This window comes from Theobroma cacao, chromosome 7 (assembly GCF_053813885.1).
Source record: "Theobroma cacao isolate CCN51 chromosome 7, ASM5381388v1, whole genome shotgun sequence".
Classification (NCBI taxonomy): domain Eukaryota; kingdom Viridiplantae; phylum Streptophyta; class Magnoliopsida; order Malvales; family Malvaceae; genus Theobroma; species Theobroma cacao.
The window spans coordinates 5,496,344-5,511,206 of record NC_142645.1 but is presented as its reverse complement, the minus strand read 5'-3'; the positions used below and the strand labels follow the sequence as shown (position 1 = coordinate 5,511,206).

At 29.8% G+C, this 14,863-nt stretch overlaps 3 protein-coding genes across 3 annotated transcripts; all 3 read right to left on the bottom strand.

The window, feature by feature from the left end:
• Positions 1-3,522: 3,522 nt before the first annotated feature.
• LOC148761533 (putative RING-H2 finger protein ATL19) lies at positions 3,523-4,059 on the bottom strand. Its single transcript, XM_088808562.1, has one exon. The coding sequence runs from the start codon at positions 4,057-4,059 to the stop codon at positions 3,523-3,525; it is 537 nt and encodes a 178-aa protein (XP_088664688.1).
• Positions 4,060-8,560: 4,501 nt separating this feature from the next.
• On the bottom strand, positions 8,561-9,097 carry LOC148761532 (putative RING-H2 finger protein ATL19). Its single transcript, XM_088808563.1, has one exon. The coding sequence runs from the start codon at positions 9,095-9,097 to the stop codon at positions 8,561-8,563; it is 537 nt and encodes a 178-aa protein (XP_088664689.1).
• A 4,501-nt stretch (positions 9,098-13,598) lies between these two features.
• Positions 13,599-14,135, bottom strand: LOC148761531 (putative RING-H2 finger protein ATL19). The gene has a single exon (XM_088808564.1). It carries the CDS (start codon positions 14,133-14,135, stop codon positions 13,599-13,601), a length of 537 nt encoding a protein of 178 aa, XP_088664690.1.
• Between the last annotated feature and the right edge of the window lie 728 nt (positions 14,136-14,863).

Below are 14,863 nucleotides of genomic sequence, written 5' to 3'. Positions count from 1 at the left end.
AGTTGAGAAATCTGTCAAGAATTTGATAGAAGAGGTAGAAGAGCATCAACCCGATGATGCAAACGAAGATCGAAGTTCGAAAGTCATCAAGATTGAAAGTAGCATTGTTAGGAATTGTTGAAGGAGATCCGAGGGCAAGCGTTGGAGCCAACAATGAAAGTACCATTGGTGGCAAGTTGAGCTTTTCATTATCACAAGGTGAAGGTGGTAATATCTAAAAAAAATTTTAATTATTTTAAAATTTTTAAATAAATTTTTATTATTTTATTTTATTAAATTAAACTCTTATATTTTTATTTTGAATCAAATAAACCATCATAACTAATTGTTAATTTACTATTGTTAGTCAAAATGGCATTTGTTGTTCTATATTTATGCTATATAATGTTAACATCCCATATTAACATGTCATAATAAATAATGACGTGACATAATAATATGATATGATGACCCATGTCAGCGTTATGCTAACGTTACGTGAATATAAAATGACAAATTAATATTTTAATTAATGATATTTGGTCAACAATTAGGTATAAAAGCCTATTTCACTCAAAATAAGAGTAATGGACTTGATTGAACGTAATAGAAAAAATAATTTTTTTTAAATTTTTTAAAAATAGTTTAGAAATTTTTTCAAGCATAATGGTAATGAAAAATTTATGTTTTATATGTCTATTAGTATTGGACAAAAGTATGCTCAAACTTTAGTAAATTTTTTTTATATTTAAACGATAGAAATTTATATTCATATTTAGTTAAAAGTGTCAGATACACATGATTTTGTATATTTAAAAAAATAAAACATTGAGAATAGATTACGTTTAATTATTTTAAAATTATATATATTTACGGAGTTTTTGACAAAATAGAAATTTGTTCATCGAGGATTTTGCTAATAAACAATTATACAGAAAGGCAATAAGGAGCTGCCTCACTACCTTATGTGGTAGTCTTTTGTAAATCTTGAGTGAAATGAACTTTATTCTGCCTTTCAAAAAAAAAAAAAATTGATACGGAAGGATTGCTAGATTCAAGACAAGATATACAATAAGGTGGAAGTCTCATAATTTAATATTTAATTTCTTTACTTTAAATTATTACAGAGTGATATGTAAAATGGATTTTACATTATTCGTGAATCATCATGTTCTAAATTTTTACAAAATTATGATAAATATTATATTCTAATTAATATAATGTTTTTGGGAAAGGAGACATGAATTTGATTCAAGGAACATATGTATTTATCATTAAATTAAATATTTAATTTATCATGTATATTTTTGACGTCAAAGTGTGCAGTAAGTAAAAGACGATAAGAAGGTTACTCAATTTTTAATTGCATTAACAAATTAAATGGTACAAACAAATAATTTAATATAATCGGAGAGACTCGTCTTTGATAAAATTAGACAAAAACATTGGGAGCTGATTATAACAGAAGAAACTTCAGGTTCACTACAAAACATTTACATGTAATAAAGGCAACCAAGAAAATTTTGGTTTCATGTTCAACTCTCAAGGATCAACTAATCGTCCAAAGAAAAAAGAAGCAAGAAAATTTTATTACACATTAACGATAGAGTTTGCATTGGTGCGACAAAGGGGGCATGAAAGGCTTCTCTTCAACCATTCTTCTGCGCAAGGCTTATATTTATTAAGTTATAGTTTTTATAAAAAGAAATAAGTAAAATGTCGTTTTATTTTTTTTATAATTACAGTTATGATGTAGAGGTTTATTAACAAAGAGAGAAAATAAGAAAGGACTTTTAAGCAAATAGAATAGTTTTATTTTAATTAATGTCAAATTTATATTATTACGTAAAAAAAAAAAAAATCAAAGTAAGTTAAAATAAGTTTTACATTATCACGTCTAAAAGAAAAGTAGCATTTTTACATTATCAAAGCAGGAGAAAGTTAATATCAGTTTTACATTATCAAAACGGTCAGAGGAAGTTAATATCAATTTTACATTATCACATTTAAAAGAAAAGTAGTGAAGTAGTTAGAGAAGTTAATGTTAGTTTTATATCAGTAAGTTTAAAAGAAAGGTAGAAGGAGTTAATGTTAGTTTTATATCATCATGTTAAGGAGAAAACAATTAGAAGGAGAAGAAGAAAGGGGAAATACATTCAAAGAAGTGTTGATTAAGGTATGATTAGGTTTCAAATAATGAGATTTTTATATTTTTATAGTTTTGGTATAAAAGTCTTAAGTTATTTTGTGTTTTTTCAATTTTCGTTCAAATCTAGTACTGTTTCGGTGATTTTTTGATAGTATGATAGGTACTAATGGAAAGGTCTCGAAAAGATCTTTCTAATAGTTTTTGTAACACCTTATTTAGTTGAGTAATTACGAAGATATGAATTTTTAAGTTGATTGGAAACCAATTTTTAATAGTTTTAACTATCGAAGTAATGTTTTGAGTCGTTTCTTCGGGGTTTTTATAGTATGGAATGTGCTCTTTAAATTGTTGTCAATAGCTTGATTAGGGACTTTTTGTGTTAAGAGAATCAATGGCTCAAAGTTAGTTCATTGAAATTAGAACCCTAAAAATCTAAGTATCTTGTGATAATTTTCAAACTTTTGGCTTTTGAAATTTATGAATCTTGTAAATACTTGTATGTATTCATCAAACGATAATCATTGAAATATTTTTATTATAATATTAGTAAGATTTATTCACTTCATAAACAAAAAATTTAATTGCATTGAATGGTTAAAATTAAAAAAAAATATTTTTTAATTTTAATAGTATTGAATAATTTAAATATTAAAATTTTATGTTAAAAAAATTTTAAGCTAAATAGTAATATATTTTTAATTTTTTAATATTTTAAGTTAAAAATTAATATTCATCAAATTTATATTGTTAAATTTAATATAAGAGTTTTGTTTTAATTCTCTAAAAAATATCTTATATCTCTCAAAGGCGCAAGATAATTTCCGTGAACAATAGTTATTTTATCTATTGATCAGCCATAAAATGTTTTACAATTAAAATAAATTTTCTATATTTCAAATAAGCGTAAGTCATGAACATGTTTTGTGAAAAAATATTTTATATAAAAACAAACTAATCTTAAGTGAAAATGTTTTGCAATTGCAATAAATATTGAGACGCACTCTAAGTACCATACATCCCACACCGGCTAAATTAATGTTTATGATTTAGGTTTATATACCGCTGCATTTGACGGCCCATTGCTCTCTGCTTTCATCTTCACTGAAGAGGAAGAGGAGGGCATGCCAACTCCTGATCCAATGACAGGTTGTGTCCCATATTACTCCTATCCACCAGCAGATAGGTAGCAATTTTTTTTTCTGAAATTCCCTATCCACTTTTTTATAAAATCAAGCGGAGGAACATGAACATATACACCAAATTAATCAGTACCATTAATCACGTTAAATTAGCTGTCAAATAAAATTATCGCATGGATGTGATTAGATCCAACCTTGATTTTAAACTGATCTATGGCTTTTAAAGCTGATCATTACATGCAAAGAGCATGCATCTTAAATACATTGTCTGCAAACCGGGCACGTTCGATGATTTTCGAGCCAGTGATCAATGCAACTCAAATGAAACGTGTGTTTGCACGCTGGAAAAACTCTACACACTTCACCAACCACATAATCATCCAAGCATATGGCGCAGTCTCTGGATTTCAACGGATGTGAACCAACCCCATAAATCATTGGCCGTAACAGTTTCTCAAAGGTCTGCTGCCTTAACATGACTCTGTCGTCTGTACTCTGCGGAAACCCTTCTGTCATCCCCGATGGTTGCAAATAGTTTGGGATTATTGCTTGGTAAGTCACTACCCGAACTCGATGAATTGCTCTTCTCAGCAGATCGGAAATGAACTTCCCGAATATAGGCCAGCTGAGGCATTCACAAATAATGTAGATGATGAGGATGATGAACGATGTTGCAATGATGCAGACTCCAATCAGGCAGGATAACAAGAGAAAGACAATGCCAATGGCAGTAATCAAAGAAACAATAAGAGGGTAATCTAAAGAATGGATCGCAAAGCTTAGGGTAACCATGGTTCTTGAAGATCGGATTTTTGCATGACTAGGACTTTGATGACCCTACAATGTAATTTCCTGATTTAAATTCTTTATTACAAACTACCCATAACAAAACCTTACAGTTAATTACATTAGTAAAAACAAACTTGTAAATATGGTGAAAAGGAAAATGAAGGATTGGTTCGTGTTCTAATTTTAGAGAATTTGGTTCCAAACTGTCCCCTTTGATTTGAGAAACTTACACCAGCTCTTCTGGGAGGTTTTTTTAGGCTCTGCCAAATCACTTTCATCCATAATTCAGAACGAGGAGCTGTGAAACCAAATTCTTTACCCATTAATGGTTGCTGGTAGAGCTTACAGCCCCGGAATCAGGTTTTTTGAGTTCTGGTATTTGTATTGACATAGTGAAAAATAGATGAAAGAATACAATCAAGTACTGACAGTGTTTGTTTTTCTTAGCTTAGAAAATATTAATCAATGTAAATTTCAATTGAAAACCGCCCCCTGCTCTATGCTCTTAACATGTAAAAGAAAGGAACTGACCTGATGAGATTCTGCAATTTTGAAACTATAGAAGTTTGGTGAACATTTATTTACATTGTCATACATGATACATCTAATATACAATTCCGACAGACCGGGCAAGTTGTGTGATTTCTCAACCAGTTATCTATGCAATCGAAATGGAAAACATGTTTGCACACTGGAAAAACTCGGCATGGTTCATCATCTTCCAAGTCCTCCAAGCAGATGACACATTCATCTAATGTTTTTCCTAGGCTTTTGTAATGTACAAGGGGCAGACTTTTCTCCGAGTCCTCCGGGCTTAGCCCTTGTCTCTCTGCTAACAATGTCATGAATCCATTCAATGTTTCCAACAACCATAGACTGTTGTGCACGGCAACTTCACGAGACCAATGAGAATTGGCTGCAGACCGGTGATTAGCTATGTCTTGTAATTCGATATCTCGGTCGTACCTTTCATTTGGCAGGCAGTTGAGAAATCTGTCAAGAATTTGATAGAAGAGGTAGAAGAGCATCAACCCGATGATGCAAACGAAGATCGAAGTTCGAAAGTCATCAAGATTGAAAGTAGCATTGTTAGGAATTGTTGAAGGAGATCCGAGGGCAAGCGTTGGAGCCAACAATGAAAGTACCATTGGTGGCAAGTTGAGCTTTTCATTATCACAAGGTGAAGGTGGTAATATCTAAAAAAAATTTTAATTATTTTAAAATTTTTAAATAAATTTTTATTATTTTATTTTATTAAATTAAACTCTTATATTTTTATTTTGAATCAAATAAACCATCATAACTAATTGTTAATTTACTATTGTTAGTCAAAATGGCATTTGTTGTTCTATATTTATGCTATATAATGTTAACATCCCATATTAACATGTCATAATAAATAATGACGTGACATAATAATATGATATGATGACCCATGTCAGCGTTATGCTAACGTTACGTGAATATAAAATGACAAATTAATATTTTAATTAATGATATTTGGTCAACAATTAGGTATAAAAGCCTATTTCACTCAAAATAAGAGTAATGGACTTGATTGAACGTAATAGAAAAAATAATTTTTTTTAAATTTTTTAAAAATAGTTTAGAAATTTTTTCAAGCATAATGGTAATGAAAAATTTATGTTTTATATGTCTATTAGTATTGGACAAAAGTATGCTCAAACTTTAGTAAATTTTTTTTATATTTAAACGATAGAAATTTATATTCATATTTAGTTAAAAGTGTCAGATACACATGATTTTGTATATTTAAAAAAATAAAACATTGAGAATAGATTACGTTTAATTATTTTAAAATTATATATATTTACGGAGTTTTTGACAAAATAGAAATTTGTTCATCGAGGATTTTGCTAATAAACAATTATACAGAAAGGCAATAAGGAGCTGCCTCACTACCTTATGTGGTAGTCTTTTGTAAATCTTGAGTGAAATGAACTTTATTCTGCCTTTCAAAAAAAAAAAAAATTGATACGGAAGGATTGCTAGATTCAAGACAAGATATACAATAAGGTGGAAGTCTCATAATTTAATATTTAATTTCTTTACTTTAAATTATTACAGAGTGATATGTAAAATGGATTTTACATTATTCGTGAATCATCATGTTCTAAATTTTTACAAAATTATGATAAATATTATATTCTAATTAATATAATGTTTTTGGGAAAGGAGACATGAATTTGATTCAAGGAACATATGTATTTATCATTAAATTAAATATTTAATTTATCATGTATATTTTTGACGTCAAAGTGTGCAGTAAGTAAAAGACGATAAGAAGGTTACTCAATTTTTAATTGCATTAACAAATTAAATGGTACAAACAAATAATTTAATATAATCGGAGAGACTCGTCTTTGATAAAATTAGACAAAAACATTGGGAGCTGATTATAACAGAAGAAACTTCAGGTTCACTACAAAACATTTACATGTAATAAAGGCAACCAAGAAAATTTTGGTTTCATGTTCAACTCTCAAGGATCAACTAATCGTCCAAAGAAAAAAGAAGCAAGAAAATTTTATTACACATTAACGATAGAGTTTGCATTGGTGCGACAAAGGGGGCATGAAAGGCTTCTCTTCAACCATTCTTCTGCGCAAGGCTTATATTTATTAAGTTATAGTTTTTATAAAAAGAAATAAGTAAAATGTCGTTTTATTTTTTTTATAATTACAGTTATGATGTAGAGGTTTATTAACAAAGAGAGAAAATAAGAAAGGACTTTTAAGCAAATAGAATAGTTTTATTTTAATTAATGTCAAATTTATATTATTACGTAAAAAAAAAAAAAATCAAAGTAAGTTAAAATAAGTTTTACATTATCACGTCTAAAAGAAAAGTAGCATTTTTACATTATCAAAGCAGGAGAAAGTTAATATCAGTTTTACATTATCAAAACGGTCAGAGGAAGTTAATATCAATTTTACATTATCACATTTAAAAGAAAAGTAGTGAAGTAGTTAGAGAAGTTAATGTTAGTTTTATATCAGTAAGTTTAAAAGAAAGGTAGAAGGAGTTAATGTTAGTTTTATATCATCATGTTAAGGAGAAAACAATTAGAAGGAGAAGAAGAAAGGGGAAATACATTCAAAGAAGTGTTGATTAAGGTATGATTAGGTTTCAAATAATGAGATTTTTATATTTTTATAGTTTTGGTATAAAAGTCTTAAGTTATTTTGTGTTTTTTCAATTTTCGTTCAAATCTAGTACTGTTTCGGTGATTTTTTGATAGTATGATAGGTACTAATGGAAAGGTCTCGAAAAGATCTTTCTAATAGTTTTTGTAACACCTTATTTAGTTGAGTAATTACGAAGATATGAATTTTTAAGTTGATTGGAAACCAATTTTTAATAGTTTTAACTATCGAAGTAATGTTTTGAGTCGTTTCTTCGGGGTTTTTATAGTATGGAATGTGCTCTTTAAATTGTTGTCAATAGCTTGATTAGGGACTTTTTGTGTTAAGAGAATCAATGGCTCAAAGTTAGTTCATTGAAATTAGAACCCTAAAAATCTAAGTATCTTGTGATAATTTTCAAACTTTTGGCTTTTGAAATTTATGAATCTTGTAAATACTTGTATGTATTCATCAAACGATAATCATTGAAATATTTTTATTATAATATTAGTAAGATTTATTCACTTCATAAACAAAAAATTTAATTGCATTGAATGGTTAAAATTAAAAAAAAATATTTTTTAATTTTAATAGTATTGAATAATTTAAATATTAAAATTTTATGTTAAAAAAATTTTAAGCTAAATAGTAATATATTTTTAATTTTTTAATATTTTAAGTTAAAAATTAATATTCATCAAATTTATATTGTTAAATTTAATATAAGAGTTTTGTTTTAATTCTCTAAAAAATATCTTATATCTCTCAAAGGCGCAAGATAATTTCCGTGAACAATAGTTATTTTATCTATTGATCAGCCATAAAATGTTTTACAATTAAAATAAATTTTCTATATTTCAAATAAGCGTAAGTCATGAACATGTTTTGTGAAAAAATATTTTATATAAAAACAAACTAATCTTAAGTGAAAATGTTTTGCAATTGCAATAAATATTGAGACGCACTCTAAGTACCATACATCCCACACCGGCTAAATTAATGTTTATGATTTAGGTTTATATACCGCTGCATTTGACGGCCCATTGCTCTCTGCTTTCATCTTCACTGAAGAGGAAGAGGAGGGCATGCCAACTCCTGATCCAATGACAGGTTGTGTCCCATATTACTCCTATCCACCAGCAGATAGGTAGCAATTTTTTTTTCTGAAATTCCCTATCCACTTTTTTATAAAATCAAGCGGAGGAACATGAACATATACACCAAATTAATCAGTACCATTAATCACGTTAAATTAGCTGTCAAATAAAATTATCGCATGGATGTGATTAGATCCAACCTTGATTTTAAACTGATCTATGGCTTTTAAAGCTGATCATTACATGCAAAGAGCATGCATCTTAAATACATTGTCTGCAAACCGGGCACGTTCGATGATTTTCGAGCCAGTGATCAATGCAACTCAAATGAAACGTGTGTTTGCACGCTGGAAAAACTCTACACACTTCACCAACCACATAATCATCCAAGCATATGGCGCAGTCTCTGGATTTCAACGGATGTGAACCAACCCCATAAATCATTGGCCGTAACAGTTTCTCAAAGGTCTGCTGCCTTAACATGACTCTGTCGTCTGTACTCTGCGGAAACCCTTCTGTCATCCCCGATGGTTGCAAATAGTTTGGGATTATTGCTTGGTAAGTCACTACCCGAACTCGATGAATTGCTCTTCTCAGCAGATCGGAAATGAACTTCCCGAATATAGGCCAGCTGAGGCATTCACAAATAATGTAGATGATGAGGATGATGAACGATGTTGCAATGATGCAGACTCCAATCAGGCAGGATAACAAGAGAAAGACAATGCCAATGGCAGTAATCAAAGAAACAATAAGAGGGTAATCTAAAGAATGGATCGCAAAGCTTAGGGTAACCATGGTTCTTGAAGATCGGATTTTTGCATGACTAGGACTTTGATGACCCTACAATGTAATTTCCTGATTTAAATTCTTTATTACAAACTACCCATAACAAAACCTTACAGTTAATTACATTAGTAAAAACAAACTTGTAAATATGGTGAAAAGGAAAATGAAGGATTGGTTCGTGTTCTAATTTTAGAGAATTTGGTTCCAAACTGTCCCCTTTGATTTGAGAAACTTACACCAGCTCTTCTGGGAGGTTTTTTTAGGCTCTGCCAAATCACTTTCATCCATAATTCAGAACGAGGAGCTGTGAAACCAAATTCTTTACCCATTAATGGTTGCTGGTAGAGCTTACAGCCCCGGAATCAGGTTTTTTGAGTTCTGGTATTTGTATTGACATAGTGAAAAATAGATGAAAGAATACAATCAAGTACTGACAGTGTTTGTTTTTCTTAGCTTAGAAAATATTAATCAATGTAAATTTCAATTGAAAACCGCCCCCTGCTCTATGCTCTTAACATGTAAAAGAAAGGAACTGACCTGATGAGATTCTGCAATTTTGAAACTATAGAAGTTTGGTGAACATTTATTTACATTGTCATACATGATACATCTAATATACAATTCCGACAGACCGGGCAAGTTGTGTGATTTCTCAACCAGTTATCTATGCAATCGAAATGGAAAACATGTTTGCACACTGGAAAAACTCGGCATGGTTCATCATCTTCCAAGTCCTCCAAGCAGATGACACATTCATCTAATGTTTTTCCTAGGCTTTTGTAATGTACAAGGGGCAGACTTTTCTCCGAGTCCTCCGGGCTTAGCCCTTGTCTCTCTGCTAACAATGTCATGAATCCATTCAATGTTTCCAACAACCATAGACTGTTGTGCACGGCAACTTCACGAGACCAATGAGAATTGGCTGCAGACCGGTGATTAGCTATGTCTTGTAATTCGATATCTCGGTCGTACCTTTCATTTGGCAGGCAGTTGAGAAATCTGTCAAGAATTTGATAGAAGAGGTAGAAGAGCATCAACCCGATGATGCAAACGAAGATCGAAGTTCGAAAGTCATCAAGATTGAAAGTAGCATTGTTAGGAATTGTTGAAGGAGATCCGAGGGCAAGCGTTGGAGCCAACAATGAAAGTACCATTGGTGGCAAGTTGAGCTTTTCATTATCACAAGGTGAAGGTGGTAATATCTAAAAAAAATTTTAATTATTTTAAAATTTTTAAATAAATTTTTATTATTTTATTTTATTAAATTAAACTCTTATATTTTTATTTTGAATCAAATAAACCATCATAACTAATTGTTAATTTACTATTGTTAGTCAAAATGGCATTTGTTGTTCTATATTTATGCTATATAATGTTAACATCCCATATTAACATGTCATAATAAATAATGACGTGACATAATAATATGATATGATGACCCATGTCAGCGTTATGCTAACGTTACGTGAATATAAAATGACAAATTAATATTTTAATTAATGATATTTGGTCAACAATTAGGTATAAAAGCCTATTTCACTCAAAATAAGAGTAATGGACTTGATTGAACGTAATAGAAAAAATAATTTTTTTTAAATTTTTTAAAAATAGTTTAGAAATTTTTTCAAGCATAATGGTAATGAAAAATTTATGTTTTATATGTCTATTAGTATTGGACAAAAGTATGCTCAAACTTTAGTAAATTTTTTTTATATTTAAACGATAGAAATTTATATTCATATTTAGTTAAAAGTGTCAGATACACATGATTTTGTATATTTAAAAAAATAAAACATTGAGAATAGATTACGTTTAATTATTTTAAAATTATATATATTTACGGAGTTTTTGACAAAATAGAAATTTGTTCATCGAGGATTTTGCTAATAAACAATTATACAGAAAGGCAATAAGGAGCTGCCTCACTACCTTATGTGGTAGTCTTTTGTAAATCTTGAGTGAAATGAACTTTATTCTGCCTTTCAAAAAAAAAAAAAATTGATACGGAAGGATTGCTAGATTCAAGACAAGATATACAATAAGGTGGAAGTCTCATAATTTAATATTTAATTTCTTTACTTTAAATTATTACAGAGTGATATGTAAAATGGATTTTACATTATTCGTGAATCATCATGTTCTAAATTTTTACAAAATTATGATAAATATTATATTCTAATTAATATAATGTTTTTGGGAAAGGAGACATGAATTTGATTCAAGGAACATATGTATTTATCATTAAATTAAATATTTAATTTATCATGTATATTTTTGACGTCAAAGTGTGCAGTAAGTAAAAGACGATAAGAAGGTTACTCAATTTTTAATTGCATTAACAAATTAAATGGTACAAACAAATAATTTAATATAATCGGAGAGACTCGTCTTTGATAAAATTAGACAAAAACATTGGGAGCTGATTATAACAGAAGAAACTTCAGGTTCACTACAAAACATTTACATGTAATAAAGGCAACCAAGAAAATTTTGGTTTCATGTTCAACTCTCAAGGATCAACTAATCGTCCAAAGAAAAAAGAAGCAAGAAAATTTTATTACACATTAACGATAGAGTTTGCATTGGTGCGACAAAGGGGGCATGAAAGGCTTCTCTTCAACCATTCTTCTGCGCAAGGCTTATATTTATTAAGTTATAGTTTTTATAAAAAGAAATAAGTAAAATGTCGTTTTATTTTTTTTATAATTACAGTTATGATGTAGAGGTTTATTAACAAAGAGAGAAAATAAGAAAGGACTTTTAAGCAAATAGAATAGTTTTATTTTAATTAATGTCAAATTTATATTATTACGTAAAAAAAAAAAAAATCAAAGTAAGTTAAAATAAGTTTTACATTATCACGTCTAAAAGAAAAGTAGCATTTTTACATTATCAAAGCAGGAGAAAGTTAATATCAGTTTTACATTATCAAAACGGTCAGAGGAAGTTAATATCAATTTTACATTATCACATTTAAAAGAAAAGTAGTGAAGTAGTTAGAGAAGTTAATGTTAGTTTTATATCAGTAAGTTTAAAAGAAAGGTAGAAGGAGTTAATGTTAGTTTTATATCATCATGTTAAGGAGAAAACAATTAGAAGGAGAAGAAGAAAGGGGAAATACATTCAAAGAAGTGTTGATTAAGGTATGATTAGGTTTCAAATAATGAGATTTTTATATTTTTATAGTTTTGGTATAAAAGTCTTAAGTTATTTTGTGTTTTTTCAATTTTCGTTCAAATCTAGTACTGTTTCGGTGATTTTTTGATAGTATGATAGGTACTAATGGAAAGGTCTCGAAAAGATCTTTCTAATAGTTTTTGTAACACCTTATTTAGTTGAGTAATTACGAAGATATGAATTTTTAAGTTGATTGGAAACCAATTTTTAATAGTTTTAACTATCGAAGTAATGTTTTGAGTCGTTTCTTCGGGGTTTTTATAGTATGGAATGTGCTCTTTAAATTGTTGTCAATAGCTTGATTAGGGACTTTTTGTGTTAAGAGAATCAATGGCTCAAAGTTAGTTCATTGAAATTAGAACCCTAAAAATCTAAGTATCTTGTGATAATTTTCAAACTTTTGGCTTTTGAAATTTATGAATCTTGTAAATACTTGTATGTATTCATCAAACGATAATCATTGAAATATTTTTATTATAATATTAGTAAGATTTATTCACTTCATAAACAAAAAATTTAATTGCATTGAATGGTTAAAATTAAAAAAAAATATTTTTTAATTTTAATAGTATTGAATAATTTAAATATTAAAATTTTATGTTAAAAAAATTTTAAGCTAAATAGTAATATATTTTTAATTTTTTAATATTTTAAGTTAAAAATTAATATTCATCAAATTTATATTGTTAAATTTAATATAAGAGTTTTGTTTTAATTCTCTAAAAAATATCTTATATCTCTCAAAGGCGCAAGATAATTTCCGTGAACAATAGTTATTTTATCTATTGATCAGCCATAAAATGTTTTACAATTAAAATAAATTTTCTATATTTCAAATAAGCGTAAGTCATGAACATGTTTTGTGAAAAAATATTTTATATAAAAACAAACTAATCTTAAGTGAAAATGTTTTGCAATTGCAATAAATATTGAGACGCACTCTAAGTACCATACATCCCACACCGGCTAAATTAATGTTTATGATTTAGGTTTATATACCGCTGCATTTGACGGCCCATTGCTCTCTGCTTTCATCTTCACTGAAGAGGAAGAGGAGGGCATGCCAACTCCTGATCCAATGACAGGTTGTGTCCCATATTACTCCTATCCACCAGCAGATAGGTAGCAATTTTTTTTTCTGAAATTCCCTATCCACTTTTTTATAAAATCAAGCGGAGGAACATGAACATATACACCAAATTAATCAGTACCATTAATCACGTTAAATTAGCTGTCAAATAAAATTATCGCATGGATGTGATTAGATCCAACCTTGATTTTAAACTGATCTATGGCTTTTAAAGCTGATCATTACATGCAAAGAGCATGCATCTTAAATACATTGTCTGCAAACCGGGCACGTTCGATGATTTTCGAGCCAGTGATCAATGCAACTCAAATGAAACGTGTGTTTGCACGCTGGAAAAACTCTACACACTTCACCAACCACATAATCATCCAAGCATATGGCGCAGTCTCTGGATTTCAACGGATGTGAACCAACCCCATAAATCATTGGCCGTAACAGTTTCTCAAAGGTCTGCTGCCTTAACATGACTCTGTCGTCTGTACTCTGCGGAAACCCTTCTGTCATCCCCGATGGTTGCAAATAGTTTGGGATTATTGCTTGGTAAGTCACTACCCGAACTCGATGAATTGCTCTTCTCAGCAGATCGGAAATGAACTTCCCGAATATAGGCCAGCTGAGGCATTCACAAATAATGTAGATGATGAGGATGATGAACGATGTTGCAATGATGCAGACTCCAATCAGGCAGGATAACAAGAGAAAGACAATGCCAATGGCAGTAATCAAAGAAACAATAAGAGGGTAATCTAAAGAATGGATCGCAAAGCTTAGGGTAACCATGGTTCTTGAAGATCGGATTTTTGCATGACTAGGACTTTGATGACCCTACAATGTAATTTCCTGATTTAAATTCTTTATTACAAACTACCCATAACAAAACCTTACAGTTAATTACATTAGTAAAAACAAACTTGTAAATATGGTGAAAAGGAAAATGAAGGATTGGTTCGTGTTCTAATTTTAGAGAATTTGGTTCCAAACTGTCCCCTTTGATTTGAGAAACTTACACCAGCTCTTCTGGGAGGTTTTTTTAGGCTCTGCCAAATCACTTTCATCCATAATTCAGAACGAGGAGCTGTGAAACCAAATTCTTTACCCATTAATGGTTGCTGGTAGAGCTTACAGCCCCGGAATCAGGTTTTTTGAGTTCTGGTATTTGTATTGACATAGTGAAAAATAGATGAAAGAATACAATCAAGTACTGACAGTGTTTGTTTTTCTTAGCTTAGAAAATATTAATCAATGTAAATTTCAATTGAAAACCGCCCCCTGCTCTATGCTCTTAACATGTAAAAGAAAGGAACTGACCTGATGAGATTCTGCAATTTTGAAACTATAGAAGTTTGGTGAACATTTATTTACATTGTCATACATGATACATCTAATATACAATTCCGACAGACCGGGCAAGTTGTGTGATTTCTCAACCAGTTATCTATGCAATCGAAATGGAAAACATGTTTGCACACTGGAAAAACTCGGCATGGTTCATCATCTTCCAAGTCCTC